The 15,626-nt window shown below is 45.5% G+C and overlaps 1 protein-coding gene across 5 annotated transcripts in view; it reads left to right on the top strand.

The window, feature by feature from the left end:
* SPTBN2 (spectrin beta, non-erythrocytic 2) overlaps positions 1-15,626 on the top strand; it is a 124,120-nt gene that overhangs the window by 45,880 nt on the left and 62,614 nt on the right. For all 5 annotated transcript variants that reach the window (XM_058160117.1, XM_058160116.1, XM_058160113.1 and 2 more), the window contains one exon: positions 9,196-9,347. In XM_058160117.1, coding sequence (XP_058016100.1) covers positions 9,196-9,347 — 152 coding nt within the window. The remainder of the gene's footprint in view (positions 1-9,195; positions 9,348-15,626) is intronic.

Raw genomic sequence — 15,626 nt, forward strand, 5'->3', positions numbered from 1 at the left:
ACCAAGGAGAGATTCAACCTGGAAATAAGGAGGAATTCCCTGGCAGAAAATTCCATTGTGGAATTTGCTTGCCACCAGAAGTGGTAGGTGCTCCATCACTGGAGTTTTTTGAGAAGAAATTTGGATAGCCACTTATCTGAAATAAGTCTACTGAAGCGAGTCTAGCTAGTCTAGTGAAGAGAAGGACCAAGGAAGACAGGAGAGGATCTTCCAATATTTGAGGGGCTTCCTCAGAGAGGAGGAAGGGGGTCAAGCTGTTTTCCAAAGCACCTTTGAAGGCCAGACAAGAAACAATGGATGGAAACTGACCCAGGAGAGATTCAATCTGGAAATAAGAAGACATTTCCCGGCAGAAAATTCTATTAACCAGTGGAACTGCTTGCCACCAGAAGTTGTGGGTGTTCCATCACTGGAGTTTTTTAAGAAGAAATTTGGACGGCCACTTATCTGAAATAAGTCTACTGAAGCTAGTCTAGTGAAGAAAAGGACCAGGGGAGACATGAGAGCATCTTCCAATATTTGAGGGGCTGCCACAGAGAGGAGGAAGGGGGTCAAGCTATTCTCCAAAGCACCAGACAAGGAACAATGGATGGAAACCCAACAAGGAGAGATTCAACCTGGAAATAAGGAGAATTTTTCTGACAGTGAGAACAATCAACCCATGGATCAGAAGTTGCCTTCAGAGGTTGTGGGAGCTTCATCACTGGAAGCTTTCAAGAAGAGACTGGGCTGCCATTTGTCTACAGAAATGGGCAGAGGGTGGGTTGGACTAGATGATTTACAAGGTCCCTTCCAACTCTGATAATAATATGTTAATGACTGAGTTGACAGGAAGGTTTTAGCCCGAGTCTAACCAGAGGATCTCTCTTTTTTTGTAAGGATGGAGGGATTCTCAACTTACAAAGATAGCAGGAAGCTTTAGAGCAGGGATGTCCATCTCCTTGGCAACTTTAAGACCTGCGGACTTCAACTCTCAGAACTCCCCAACCAGCAGTACTTGCTGTTGTAAAAAAAAAAAAAGGGCTATGTGTGTGTGTGCCAGATTTATATCAGGGTTTCCAAATCTTGGTAACGTTAAGAGGCATGGATCTCAACTCCCAGAATTCCCCAGCCAGCACGGTAAAATGCACTTAGATGTCTCCCTCTATTTCTGGTGCTCGGTGATGAGGGCCACTGCTTTAAGGTAGTTAAAAACGTGTCTCTGCATAGGAGATCCCAAGAAACTCCCTGGTTGCAGAATTACATGGTTGCACAACTTCCAGCTGTAGGTAAACAATACCCAGCAGCTCTAGTGAGGGATGCTGGGAGTTGTAGTTCCATAGCATTGGGAGGCCCTTCCATCCTATAGCTCAGTGGTAGTCAACCTGGTCCCTACCGCCCACTAGTGGGCATTCCAGCTTTCATGGTGGGCGGTAGGGGTTTTGTCCCATACTGAAGCACTTTCCTTTTTTTTAATTTAATTGACTTTTTAAAAAAATTTCATAGCATTATTTATTTTATTTATTTATTTATTTTGTCACAACAATATATGTAACTATCATACAGAAAGGTTATATAGTATATAAAGGTATAGAAGAAAAGAAAAACAATAGGACAGGAACGGTAGGCACGTTTGTGCGCTTATGCATGCCCCTTATGGTCCTCTTAGGAATGGGGTGAGGTCAATAGTAGAAAGTTTTTGGTTAAAGCTTTTAGGATTATGAGAAGAGACCACAGAGTCAGGTAAAGTATTCCAAGCACTGATGATTCTGTTACAGAAGTCATATTTTCTGCAATCTAGATTAAAGCGGTTGACATTAAGTTTAAATCTATTGGTTGCTCTTGTATTATTGCAATTAAAGCTGAAGTAGTCTTTGACAGGAAGGACATTACAATAGATGATTCTATGAGTTAAACTTAGGTCTTGTCGAAGGCGACGGAGTTCCAAGTTTTCCAAGCCCAGGATTTCAAGTCTAGTAGGATAAGGTATTTTGTTGTTTACAGAGGAATGGAGAACTCTTCTTGTAAAATATTTCTGGACACGTTCAATTGTACTGATGTCAGAGATATGGTGAGGGTTCCAAACAGGTTATTTAAAATAATTATTTTATTTTAAATAAATTATTTAAAAACATTTTCATTAGGTTTTCATCAAATTCCCCGTGACAATTTAAATTTCTGAAAATATACTATTTGTATCACCCGCGCGTAAATTTAGTTCACGTTACGTAAGTGAAACTAAATGGCGCTATAGTGCGACCACAAACAAAAGAGCCTCCTCCCAGAATAGCTCACACATTTCCCCCCATATCACTCAGCTGTAACAGACAAGCAGAACTGGTAGCCGGCGGCCTCCCCCCAACCCAACCCAATCCACGATGCGCGAGAGGCATGCGCAGACGACAATACACGGCGCATCACTGTGGAACCAGTGGGCAGTTAGAAAATTTTACTACTAACAGAGATACAAAAGTGGGCGGTAGGTATAAAAAGATTGACTACCCCTGCTATAGCTCCTTGGTGATCCTCTTCTCCAAAACAGCTCATCCATCGCAAGCTATTGAGGGGGGGGGACAGGAGGCAAATACAGATAGTCCTCAACTTATGACCACTGTCGCGACCAGAAAAATGCATTGTTAAGCAATGGGTGGTCATTAAGCGAGGCAACACATGGAAATGGAAATAAGGAGAAATTTCCTGACAGTGAGAACCATCAACCGATGGAACAGAAGTTGCCTTCGGAAGTTGTGGGAGCTTCATCACCGGAGGCTTTCGAGAAGAGACTAGACTGCCATCGGTCAGAAACGGTGTAGGGGTTAGACCCCCTGCCTAAGTAGGGGGTTAGACTAGATGACCTCCAAGGTTCCTTCCAACTCTTGTTAATCTGTTAAAGTGAACTTTATAATGCCTTGATAAGGCTGCAACCGATTTTACAACTTTTTTGTTTTGTTTTACCCGTGGTCATGAAGTGAGACGTGACCGTAACTTGTGACCTCCTACTGTCTATCCTCATTGGCTTTGCTTGTCAGAAGCCAGAGGGCAAGGTGTTAAATGGCTTATTTATTTATTTATTTGTTTTATTTATGTAAGAGAATTTATACGGCTGCCCACTCACTCTCTCAGTGACGCTGGAAGGCTTACGAAAACAAAATAATGGTAATGTAAATGGGATGCTTGCAAGCATCATAAATAAATACCTGCTGTTCGCCAATGCGCCCAGTTTGCAATCAAGCTGATGAACCCAGGGACGCTGCGATGGTCATTAGCCCGGAAGATTGGTTGTAAATCACATTTTTTGTGCCTTGAGTGCCTTTGTAACGTCAGTCACTAAATGAACGGTTCTAAGTCGAGGACTACCTGTAATCAAATATCTTGAGTCGGGAGGGAATACTGCATCCAGTTTTGGTCCCCCACATTACACAAAAAAAAAGATGTTGAGACTTTGGAAAAAGTGCCAAAGAAAAAGCAGCTAAGGTGATTATTTATTTATTTATTTATTTTGTCACAACAATATATGTAGGTATCATACAAAAAGATTATATAGTATATAAACACATATATGAGTAAATATAAGGAGGTATAAGCATATATATATAGGAAGAAGAAAAGAAAAACAATAGGACAGGAACGGTAGGCACGTTTGTGCGCTTATGCACGCCCCTTATGGTCCTCTTAGGAATGGGGTGAGGTCAATAGTAGAAAGTTTTTGGATAAAACTTTTAGGATTATGGGAAGAGACCACAGAGTCAGGTAAAGTATTCCAAGCACTGATGATTCTGTTACAGAAGTCATATTCTGTAGACAAAAATATACAAAGAGCGGTTGCAGGATTTGGGTTTGGGTAGTCTAGAGAAAAGTAGGACTATGGGTGACATGAAAGCAGTCTTCCAGTATTTGAGGGGCTGCCCCAAAGAAGAGGGAGTCAAGCTATTCTCCTGAGGGCAGGACAAGAAACAATGGATGGAAACTGATCAAGGAGAGAAACAACCTAGAACTAATTTTCTAACAGGGAGGACAATTAACCAGTGGAACAGCTTGCCATCAGAGGTTGTAGGTGCTCCATCGCTGGAGGTTTTCAAGAAGAGATTGTGCAGCCATTTGTCTGGAATGGCATAAAGTCTCCTGCTTGAGCAGGGGGTTGGACTAGAAGACCTCCAAGGTCCCTTCCGTCTCTATTCTGACTGATTGAAGGTTTCTTTTAGGCCACCTTCTGTTGCCAACTTTATTTGTAAATATTAGTATTTGGCGGCTATGTAGCCCTTTCACGCGTTGAAAGCTCGTTCTTTGTATTATGGCTGAATCATTATGAGGACAAACAACTTCAATAAGAAAATGATACCACCCCCTCCCCTTTTGTTGTAGATTGGAGGAGAGGGGAGTGGTGGGGGCTGAGGGCAGACTTGACTTGCCCAGAGCCATCTTGTAAATTTCATGACAAAGTAGTGATTCGAAACAATGACGGACTGACTTTATGTACGGTTTAAGCTGTGAGCAATAAAATTAAGACCAAAAGAGTTTGGCCGGACGAGACCTTAGCTAGAAGGTCACCTGGGTCAGTGAGACCTAGTATTTACCTGGCACCTAACCGGGGTGGGGGGTGGGGGTGGGGGGGAGGACTCTATGGCATCTTAAAGAATAGAAGATTTCTTGGGTAAGAAATGAGAGATTTGCCCAGGCAGTTGAATCATTCTGCCCGTCAAAGATCATCTTCCTTCCAACCCACTCATCGATGCTGGCCGATTTGCATACGATCCAGGCGCCAACAGAGGAAGGCTTTCTGAGAAGCTGGAAGGAACATGTAAACAGAGACATATGGTGCTGTGCCCTGTGAACGGGCAAGGCCATTTTTAATATTTGCTTTTGCATTTCCCCCCCCCCCCCAGCGCAGCAACCTGCCAACTCGCGAGCCATTTGGCCAATTTGTGCGTGCTGCTCAATCGCAAGGAGTACGCAGGTAGTCCTTCAACTCGCGAGCCCAAAATTCATGCTGTTCAGTGGGAAATTCGCCTTTTTTTTAAAAAATTTGAATTTTTTTTAAATTTGAATTTATATCCCGCCCTTCTCCGAAGATTCAGGGCGGCTTACACTGTGTTAAGCAATAGTCTTCATCCATTTGTATATTATATACAAACTCAACTTATTGCCCCCAACAATCTGGGTCCTTATTTTACCTACCTTATAAAGGATGGAAGGCTGAGTCAACCTTGGGCCTGGTGGGACTTGAACTTGCAGTAATTGCAAGCAGCTGTGTTGAGCCACCAGAGGCCCTTGTTTTACGACTTCACTTGGCACAGTTCTTAAGTGGATCCCTGTAGCTGTTCCGTTAGTCACCCGGTTGTTAAGTGAACCTGGCTCCCCCATTGAATTTGCTTGTCAAATGAAACCAGGGGTCTCCAACTTTGACAACTTTGGCAGCAAAGCTGGCTGGGGAATTCTGGGAGTTGAAGGCTTAAAATTGCCAAGGTTGGAGACCCTTGATTTAAACCATCCATAAATAGGAGTCAGCCAAGCAGCTAAATTTTGATCACGTGACCATCGGGATGCTGCAACGGTCCTAAATGTGAAAAATGGTCACAACTCACTTTTTCCCCCAGTGTTGTTTTAACTTCAAATGGCCACTAAATGAACTGTTGTTAAGTCAAGGACCGCCAGTATTCTCTGCAACCAAGATCAAATTGATCTGCAGCTTTTTATTTTTTTTTAATAAACCTCCCGCTAGGCTTGTATGAAACAAGACATTATAGGTAAACTCGGATCACGTGCGCATGTGCAGGGGAGTAGGGCGCGTGGGGGGGGGTGTATCGCACGTGCATTGCATTATGGGTGCGGGCGCGCGACGACAAAAAGGTTAGCCATCGCTGGTATAGGGTCTCCTGCTTGGGTGGGGGGTTGGACTAGATGACCTACAAGGTCCCTTCCAACTCTTGTTAATCTGTAATCTGTAAAAATTCAGTTTGAAAAGACATAATGATAGGCGTCCTCATGTTAAAAATCACATTGGTTGGTTGTTGTTTAAGAAGCATATAGTCGGTCCTTGACTTACAACCATTTGTTTAGCAACTGTTCCAAGTTACAATGGCACTGGAAAAGAAAAAAAAACTTACGACCAGTCCTCACACTTATGACTGTCACAGCAACTGCACGGTCCTGTTGTCAAAATTTGGGCATTTGAAAACAAGGGTCATGTGATCGCTATGTGTGACCTGCCCCGTTGCCTTCCAACTAGTAAAGTCAATGGAGGAACCAGATTTGTTTAATGACCTCCTCATTCACTTAACATGTGCGGTGATTCACTTAACAACCATGGCAAAAAGGTCATAAAATCAAGTGTGACTCACTTAACAACCATCTTGCTTAAGAACAGAAGTTCTGGTTTCAGGTGCGGTCATAAGTATTTCTGATCCCATTTGGATGTAAGATACCTGATCTTACTTGGGTTTCAAATCATAATTTAAATTTTACTGCAACTGAATTTCCTTTTTCTTTTCTTCCTTTTTCTCCCTGATTTTATGAAATTATGAGTTATGGGTTTTAACTGTAATCAAGTTATTTTGCAATAATAATAATAACACTGTCTCTTTATATAAGCATTGATCGATTGCTATTAATTTAAGAGGGCAAAAGGTTGCATTCATAATGCAGCACCTCTGGATCACACAACACCTGTCTGGAAACAGTTTTTCCTTGGATTACAGCATTCTATAATTATCAGCTGAGCTTTTCGAAATAAAAACAGCAATTTAAAAAGCACGGCATAGAAGCAGCAAAAGACAGAAATGGCAGTCGCGAGTGGTTAGGAAGCTATCTTGCAGTATAAAAATTAAGAGATTTGCATGATTGTGATTAATGCCATGAGTGGAGAATGCAGCCATTTTAATTAAGAAAAAAAAATCTTTAATTCAAACAAGGGCTGGCTGCCTTGCCTTCTCCTGTTACCTTGGAACAGCTGCTGGCTGCATGTTACTGTCTCCTTGTCAAAGCACTTTTTAAAAAAAAAAAAATTACCCCTCCTTTAAATAGGTAAAGATAAATGTTCCCCTTGCATATGTGCTAGTCGTTCCTGCCTCTAGGAGGCGGTGCTCCTCTCCGTTTCAAAGCCAAAGAGCCAGCGCTGTCCCAAGACGTCTCCGTGGTCATGTGGCCGGCATGACTTAAATGCCAAAGGCGCACGGAACGCTCTTCCCTTCCCACCAAAGGTGGTCCCTATTTTTCTACTTGCATTTTTTACCTGCTTTCGAACTGCTAGGTTGGCAGAAGCTGGGACAAGTCACGGGAGCTCACCCCATTATGCGGCGCTAGGGATTAGAACCGCTGAACTGCCAAGCTTTTGGTCAAGAAGCTCAACGTCTTAACCACTGAGCCACCGCATCCCTTATACCCCACCTCTCCTTTAAATACATACAAATAAATGAAACCCCTTCTTTCTTATCCCAATTCAGCAGCGGCTGTCATGTATATGAGTTCCTTGATCTTTTCCATCTCTTCATCTTTGTCTAATCGTACAGGGAGTCCTTGACTTGCAACAGTTCGTTTAGTGACCGTTTGAAGTTACAATGGCACTGAAAAATGTGATTGGCCCGTTTTTCCACACTTCTGACCATTGCAGCATCCCTAAGGCCATTTGATCAAAATCGAGACTGATATTTATGATGGTTTCCCCGGGGTCATGTGATCTCCTTTTGCGACCTTCTGACAAATAAAATCAATGGGAAAGTCAGAATCACCTAACAAGTAACTGAACGCTGCAACTTTCATGCCAATGTCAAGTGCCCAAATTTTGATCATGTGACTGCGATGGTCATCAATGTGAGGACCCGTCGTAAGTCGCGAAATGAAAGCTGGCTTGGGTGCCTTTGAGCCAATCACCATGAGAGTTGTGAGTTCTAGTCCCGCCTTAGACATGAAAACCAGTTGGGGGACTCTGGGCCAATGTCACCCTTTCAGCCCAACCCACTTCACAGGGTTGTTGTTGTTGTGGGGGGGGGGGAAAGGATGAGGAAGAATTACTTAGAGCAGGGGTCTCCAACCTTGGCAACTTTAAGACTTGTGGACTTCAACTCCTAGAATCCAGGAATTCTGGGAGTTGAAGTCCACAAGTCTTAAAGTTGCCAAGGTTGGAGACCCCTGACTTAGAGGAAGGTTATGTTTGCCCAACCCACCTTCACAGGGTTGTTGTCCTTTGGTAAAAGAGGAAGAGTGAGGTTATGCTTGTCCCCTTGAGTTAACCTATAAAGTAATGAAGGTGGGATAAAAATCAAATAAATTATGGTTGTAATTAATTGCAGCTCTGCTCCTTTTCTTACATATGCTGCATAGACGTAATGAAGTGAGTGATTGTTACTGCTCTCTGTGCTTGGTTGTTTTCTTACAGATGTTTCTTTACCCAAACATCTAACATATGTTGGATAATAACAACCAACATTACCCAAATACCCAAACATCTGTCATATGTTGGATAATACTATTATTATCAGATGAGGTTACCTTTGCAAGAAAACATGCAAGCTCAGAGAGCGCCAGGACCCCTCCTTTCAACCCTAAGCTACAAATATTCCCCTTTATCGGTCCATAATAAAGCCGCAGGTGTTTCCATCTTGACCAGGGGTCTGCAACCTTAAACACTCAAAAGAGCCACTTGGACCCGTTTCCCACAGAAAAGAAAACACCGGGAGCCACAAAAACCCTTCCCGTGCCTGACTATTTCCTGAGCGGCCACAAAACTAGCATATGCAGTTGAATTAAACGTTCTGTTTTCTTCTGAAACTTTTCTTTTCTTGGATTTATCTATGGTTGGCCTACCAGGGGCGTTGAAAAGCTCAATAAATCGTGTGCCGGCGGGGTGTCGCACATTGGCGGTTGTGACGCATATTTTGAGTGACAGGGAGCCGCAGCAGAGGGGTGAAAGGGCCAATGCGGCTCCAGAGCCGCAGGTTGCTGACCCCTGATCTCGACTTTTCTGCATCCCCTACGGATGCCTCTGGCTCCATCTCAAAAGCTGCGCGCGCATTTTTGAAAAAAAACAAAACTATACTGACAATGTTTCCTTCTTTCGGTGACATTAAAGCAATTTAGCCAACAACTGTAGATCGAAGTTAGGCCCCTGTTTGGCAGCTGCAGGAAAGTACGAACAGCTCACCCTTCTTTTTTCCGACAGCTCCAAGGAAGCTTCAGGTTGTGGTTGTGAGGTTCCTCAAAACACTGGCTTTCTCTTTGCAGATGAACGAGAAGCAGTACAGAAGAAGACGTTCACCAAATGGGTCAACTCGCACCTGGCCCGGGTCACCTGCCGCATCAGCGATCTGTACAGCGACCTGCGAGACGGACGCATGCTGCTGCGCCTTCTGGAAGTGCTCTCAGGGGAACAATTGGTGAGTGCGCAGAAGGTTAGGGGAGCCAAAAAAGTCTTTAAATTTAAACAAACAAAATTCCCAACATTTTTTGGTCTTGGGCAGAGGGACACTTTTCAGGGATGCGGGGTCCAATATCTGTCGTTAAAAGCATTTAAATCGCCAAGCTTTGGAACCTGTTTTTTTTTTTCCTCTTCATCTGGTCATTTTAATAGTGGCACAGCACAGTGGTTAGAATGCAGTACTGCAGGCCAATTCTGCCCACTGCCAGCAGTTCGATTCTCACCGGCTCAAAGTGGACTCAGCCCTCCATCGCAAAGCTCACTTAACAAATGTCTCATTTAACAACGGAAATGTTGGGCTGAATTGTGGTCATAAGCTAAGGACTATCTGTATTGAAGCCGCCGTGGCACAGTGGTTAGAGCGCGATATACTGCAGGCTGTTTCTGCTGATCACTGGCAGTTTGGCAGTTTGAATCTTACCGGCTCAAGGTTGACTCAGCCTTCCATCCTTCCGAGGTGGGTAAAATTTGGACCCAGATTGTTGGGGGCAAGAGGTATACTATATAAACCGCTTAGAGAGAGATTGTTGCCTCCAACAATCTGGGTCCCCTTTTTACCCACCACGGAAGGCTGAGTTAATCTCAAGCCAGTTAGTATCGAACTCCTGGCAGTGGGCAGACTTAGCCTGCAATACTGCATTCTAACCACTGCTCCATCAGGGCTCCTATACTTGAACCTCAAACTCACAAGGCGCAAAATGTCTTGGATGACTTCCGACTGTACCGTGTACAAAAACGTGGCAAAACTGCCCTGTGCTGAGAAAATAAGGGGATGGAGCGGGAGGTACCCCTTTCCCAGCTGGAATGGGACCCCTTCCAGCTTCAAAAGCGCCACGCTGCTTAGGAATTCTAGGAGGGGCAGTGCCAGCCTGCCCAGCTCAGGCAGGGCTTCAAAAAGGCTGGCCCAGCCGGGTGCTTTTTCTCATCTCTTGCCACGTCTCTCTCTCTCTCTCTCTTTTTCCTCTTCTCCGAGCCAGCCGCAGCCACCACCCACCTAGCCGGGAAAGCCGAACACCTGTTTCCCAGAATGCCACGCTTTGGCTCTCTTTGCAGCCGGGAGGGGAACAGCCTGTTCTAACTCAAGCGAGGCAGAATTTCCAGTTTCCCTGTTGGCAGGCAGCAGCCTACATACACCCTGCCTGGCAGCTTGGCAGGTGCTTCTGTCCTGGCAGCTGAATTTTTCGGCTGGTGTGGCGGGGGAGGCAAAGGAAAGGGAAGATGCTGAAGCAGGCTGGAAAAATGTTAGGAGCATGTAGAAAATTACGCAGGTTTCAAGAGCGTCATCTCTGACTCGGTTGGCTCCATGTCTAGGGGAGACATGATAGCGATGTTCCAACCACTGAGGGTCTGCCACAAAGAGGAGGGGGCCCACCTATCCTCCAAAGCACCTGAAGGCAGGATAAGCAGCAGCGGATGGAAACTAATCAAGGAGAGAAGCAACCTGGAATTAAGGAGAAACTTCCTAACAATGAGAACGATTAACCAGTGGAACTGCTTGCCACCAGAAGTTGTGGGTGCTTTTTAAGAAGAGACTGGACAGCCATTTGTCAGGAATGGTATAGGGCAGTGATGGCGAACCTTTTTTTCCTCGGGTGCTGAAAGTACGCGTGGCCACATCCATAATTCAGTGCCCCACCCACCCACCCCGTGCTCCGTTCCCTGCGCTTGTGTGCATGACCCCTGCACCCAGTTTTTGTCGTGTCCCACTCCTCCGCTGACGGCCGGGTCAGGGAAATCCGAATCAGGCGTGCCTCTGCAGCTCTGCCAAAGTCCTAGCAAAGTTCTCAGGGCAGGCAGGAGACCAGAAAGTGACTTCAGCAAGATATGTTTAGACTTTGCCTGACTCAGAGACTGCCAGAAAGCAGATCCTTTATATAGGCCATGAGGTGTGGCTCCATGACTCAGCACTTATCCAGGCCTGCCCCTCCCTTCCTTCTGTTGCCTCCGCCTATCAAGTCTTCTGACGCGAGGGTCACTCCAGTCTGCAGCTGTTGGCAATTGACCTTTCTCAGGCTCACATGCTGTGGAGAAGGGGGAGGGGTCTAGTTGCTCCGTTTGCCTGGAGCCAGAGCTGGGGGCTGGAGATACTTCCTCCTCTTCAGCCTGTCTGGGCATGGAGTCAGGGCTGGGGCCGGGAGGCATACTAGGACATTCCTCCGTATTCGGAAGCAGATAAGAAGGCCCCGGCTGTGGTGAGATCGGACGAGACACAACAGTTTTGGGCCTAGCAGGCCCCCCTGAAGCCTCCGGAAGCTAGAAACTGCCAGTTTCCAGACTTCCAGTACGCCCATTTTTCAACCTCCACAGGCTCCAGAGTCTTTCTTGGAGCCTGGGGAGGGCGAAAACGTCCTCCCCACCCCCGGAGGCCCTCTGGAGGCCGAAAACACCCTCCCAGAGCCTCTGTGCGAGCCCTCTAGTTACCTGGCATCCAAAACGGGCCGCGTGGAGACTCCTGGGAATGGGCAGGGCCAGCCGAAAATCAGGTGGCCGGCGCAAACATGCACGCTGGAGTTGAGCTAGGGCAACGGCTCGTGTGCCCGCAGATATGGCTAGGTGTGCCACCTGTGGCACGTGTGCCATAGGATCGCCATCACGGGTATAGGGTCTCCTCTTCAAGCAGGGGGTGGACTAGAAGACCCACAGAACAGTTGTTCTGTTATTATTCTGTTGTTCCTGGTTGGTAGGGTGGTATTTGAGACTGACCAGTTGGCATTGGTTTCCCGTTGTTGGCTGAGATTTTGTTCACTCTTGCTGATTCAAAGTCTGTCCTCTGAGATTAGATCAATTCTGGGTTTTTCTCCAGGCATTTAGTGTCCGAGGTTATGTTAAAGCAAGGGTCCCTAACCCTGGGCCACAGAGCAGTGCCAGTCCGTGGCCTGTTAGGAACCAGGCCACATAGCTGGAAGCGAGCGACAGGCAAGTGAACTGTAAACTGCGTTTGAGGGATCTAGATTGTGCCCTCGCACACACAAACACACACGTGGGTCCGTGGAAAAATTGTCTTCCGTGAAACTGGTCCCTGGTGCTAAAAGGTTTGGGAACCACTGTGTCAGAGGAACCTGATTCGGGAAGTCCTCCGCTTATAACCATTTGCTTAGTGACTGTTTGAAGTTATAATGGCACTGAAAAATATGACTTACGACTGGTCCTCAAACTACGACCAACGCAGCATCCCGGGGTCAGGTTATCAAAATTCAGGTGCTTGGCAACCGGCATGTATTTATGATGGCCGCAGCATGTGTGTGTGTGTGTGTGTGAGAGACACACACAATCACCTAGCCAGCTTCCAACAAGCAAAGTCAATGATGGAAATCAGATTCGCTTAACAGCCGTGTGATCCACTTAACAACCGTGGCAGAAAAAAGGATGCCGGATTGGACACAACTCCCTGAAACAACCGCCTTGCTTAGCAACAGAAATTGGGATTCCAATTGTAAGCTGCGAGCTCGTTACGCAGTGCTTTATTTGGGTCATTTTCAACTAAAACTTCTGTTTTGTTTATAGGGATTTAATATGTTTGTTTTTCCCCCCAGGAGAACTCATTTATTAATCGCCTGGAGTTATGTACTTAAAATGGGCGCCTGTATAAAGATGCACATTTAAAAAAAATATATCCATTTAAATGGTTTGAGTTGCCTCGGAAAAACACTGAAAGGTGTTGAAAGAAGAAAGGAAGTCATTAAAGGGAGAGATGGCAACGCCCAGCAAGCGCCCTTCAAACCAGAAACTAGTCTAGTCTATTTCATTAGAAGAGAAGACAATTCTTTATTGGCCAGGTGTGATTGGACACACAAGGAATTCGTCTTGATTATAGATCTCTTCAAATGGGAACATCCCGTATCCTGTGCTAGACATTTAAATTATTCTCGCTCTTCCTCCTAAAGAAAATACTCCCACCCAAAACGACTTTTTTAGTATGGTTTAAAATTTTCTTAACTTTAAATCTACTCGTTGGATACATGTGTAGAGGTAGTACTTGACGTAACAACCACAATTGAGCCCGAAATTTCTGTTGCTAGCCGAGGCATTTATTAAGTGGGTTTTGCTCCGGTTTACGACTTTTCTTGTCACCGTGTTTAAGTGAATCCCTGCGGTGGTGAAGTTAGTCACACGGCCGGTGAGTGAATCTGGCTTCCTCCACACCGTCTTTGCTTGTCGGAAGGTTGCGAAAAGGGAGCACATGACCCCAGGCCCCTGCGGCCGTCATAAATATGAGTCGGTTGCCAAGCATCGGAATTTTGATCACGGGGATGCTGCAGTGGTCGTCAGAGTGAAAAACGGTAAGTCGCTTTTTTCAGGGCTGTCGTAACTTTGCACGGTCACTAAATGAACTGTTGTAAGTCGAGGAACTACCTGTACAAAGTGCGTATAAATTCCTAGGTGCTGTGCAAAGTTAGGGAAAGGCGAAGGTTCCCCTCGCACATACGTGCTAGTTGTTCCCGACTCTAGGGGGCGGTGCTCATCTCCGTTTCAAAGCCGAAGAGCCGGTGCTGTCCGAAGACGTCTCCGCGGTCATGTGGCCGGCATGACTAAACGCCAATGGTGCCCGTAATGCTGTTCCCTTCCCACCAAAGGTGATCTCTATTTTTCTACTTGCATTTTTTAACCTGCTTTCGAACTGCTAGGTTGGCAGAAGCTGGGACAAGTTACGGGAGCTCACGCTGTTACGCGGCAGCACGAGGGATTCGAACCGCTGTACTGCCGACTTTTTGATCGACAAGCTCAGCGTCTTAGCCACTGAGCCATCGCGTCCCTATCAAAAATTAAAATTAAGGCCTTGAACCAAGGATCAAGCAGTAGGTGCAAAGCACCTTAGGAAAGAAACAAAATTATGGAGAGGAGGAGAGGCCTTTGGGGTGAGAACATCTCAAGAATTTTGATGAATCAGTATAATGGTCCTAGTGGAATCCTGTTTCTGCCAGTTTCGCCGCGGCGTTTAGAAAAAAAACTCAAAAAAATAGCCCCAAAGACTTCAGTTTGTTCTCAGTTGCTGCTTTCCTGTTTCTGACCTCTTCTAAAATATCTAATATACCTGCACAGAGAACAATGGCTGACGTTCCATGAGTGTGCGGGAGCCTTTTTTTTTTTTAAGGCTTCTGAGTTAGACTGGGAAATGGAAAAAAACCAGAATGCCGTAGCAAATCCTTTTGGCCCCATGGTCAAGAGGACTATAATGGGTGTGCCTTTGAAATGAGACAAGGGCCTAGCTTAATTTCAAGGAAATTTTCTCCTTATCTTAACCCCCCTGGCCATTAACCACAACGGATGGCTTTGAACTCCCAGCTACCTATCAAAAAAAATTCCTCTCTTTCTGACCATCCTGAATTGCTGACTGATGAAGTCAGCAAGTTTTGCTTTAGGGCAGGGGTGAAATCTACTTGAACTTCCTTACCGGATCGGAAGTGCATGTGCCACACACGCGTCACATGCGCACGGAAAAACACATTACTTCCTGATTAAAACCAGGAAGTAACGACACCTGGGTGGGTGGGCGGAGCTTTGCTCCGCCATCGCTACCCAATCGCTGCACCACCGACCTCGGGCGCTACCAAATCGCCAGAGCCAGTCAGAACTGGGAGCATTTCACCCATACTTTAGGGGTTAGACCAGGCTTGAAAACGGGAGACCAGGAGTTGTAGTCCTGCCTTAAGTGTGAAAGCCAGCTGGGTGATTTGGGGCTAGTCACCAGGAGAATGTGAGTTCTAGCCCTGCCTTAGGCATGAAAACAAGCTGGGTGACTATGGGCCAATCGCCAGGGGACGGGGAATTCTAGTCCCACCTTGAAAGCTGGCTGGGTGACTTGGAACAGTCACTCTCTCTTAACCCAACCCATTTCACAGTTTTTTGTTGTGGGGAAAATAGGAGGAAGGTATGTTGGATATGTAAAAAATAATAAAAATGTGGGATACAAATAAAAAACAAAAACAGATGATCATTTCCTTCTGGATGACTACAAATTCCCAATTCTTTGAGGGCTTGGAATTTCTGTTCCATCTTGTTTTTAATCAATGTAGAATTGGTAATAGATAGTGATAGAGGTTAAATTTGTAACTGTAATACTTGAGATTAACACCGTGACTAAAGGTTTTCAAGAAAATATTGGACAACCGTTTGTCCAAGACAATAATGAAACGTCTTCCATGGCATCATCTCTATTGGATCAGCTTAGGAAGTCCAAAGCTGACAGTTAAGGACAGGGGTGAGCTTCAGGAATTTTAGCAAGGATTCTCTGCCCAGT

Source organism: Ahaetulla prasina, chromosome 17 (assembly GCF_028640845.1).
Source record: "Ahaetulla prasina isolate Xishuangbanna chromosome 17, ASM2864084v1, whole genome shotgun sequence".
NCBI classification, from domain to species: Eukaryota; Metazoa; Chordata; class Lepidosauria; order Squamata; family Colubridae; genus Ahaetulla; species Ahaetulla prasina.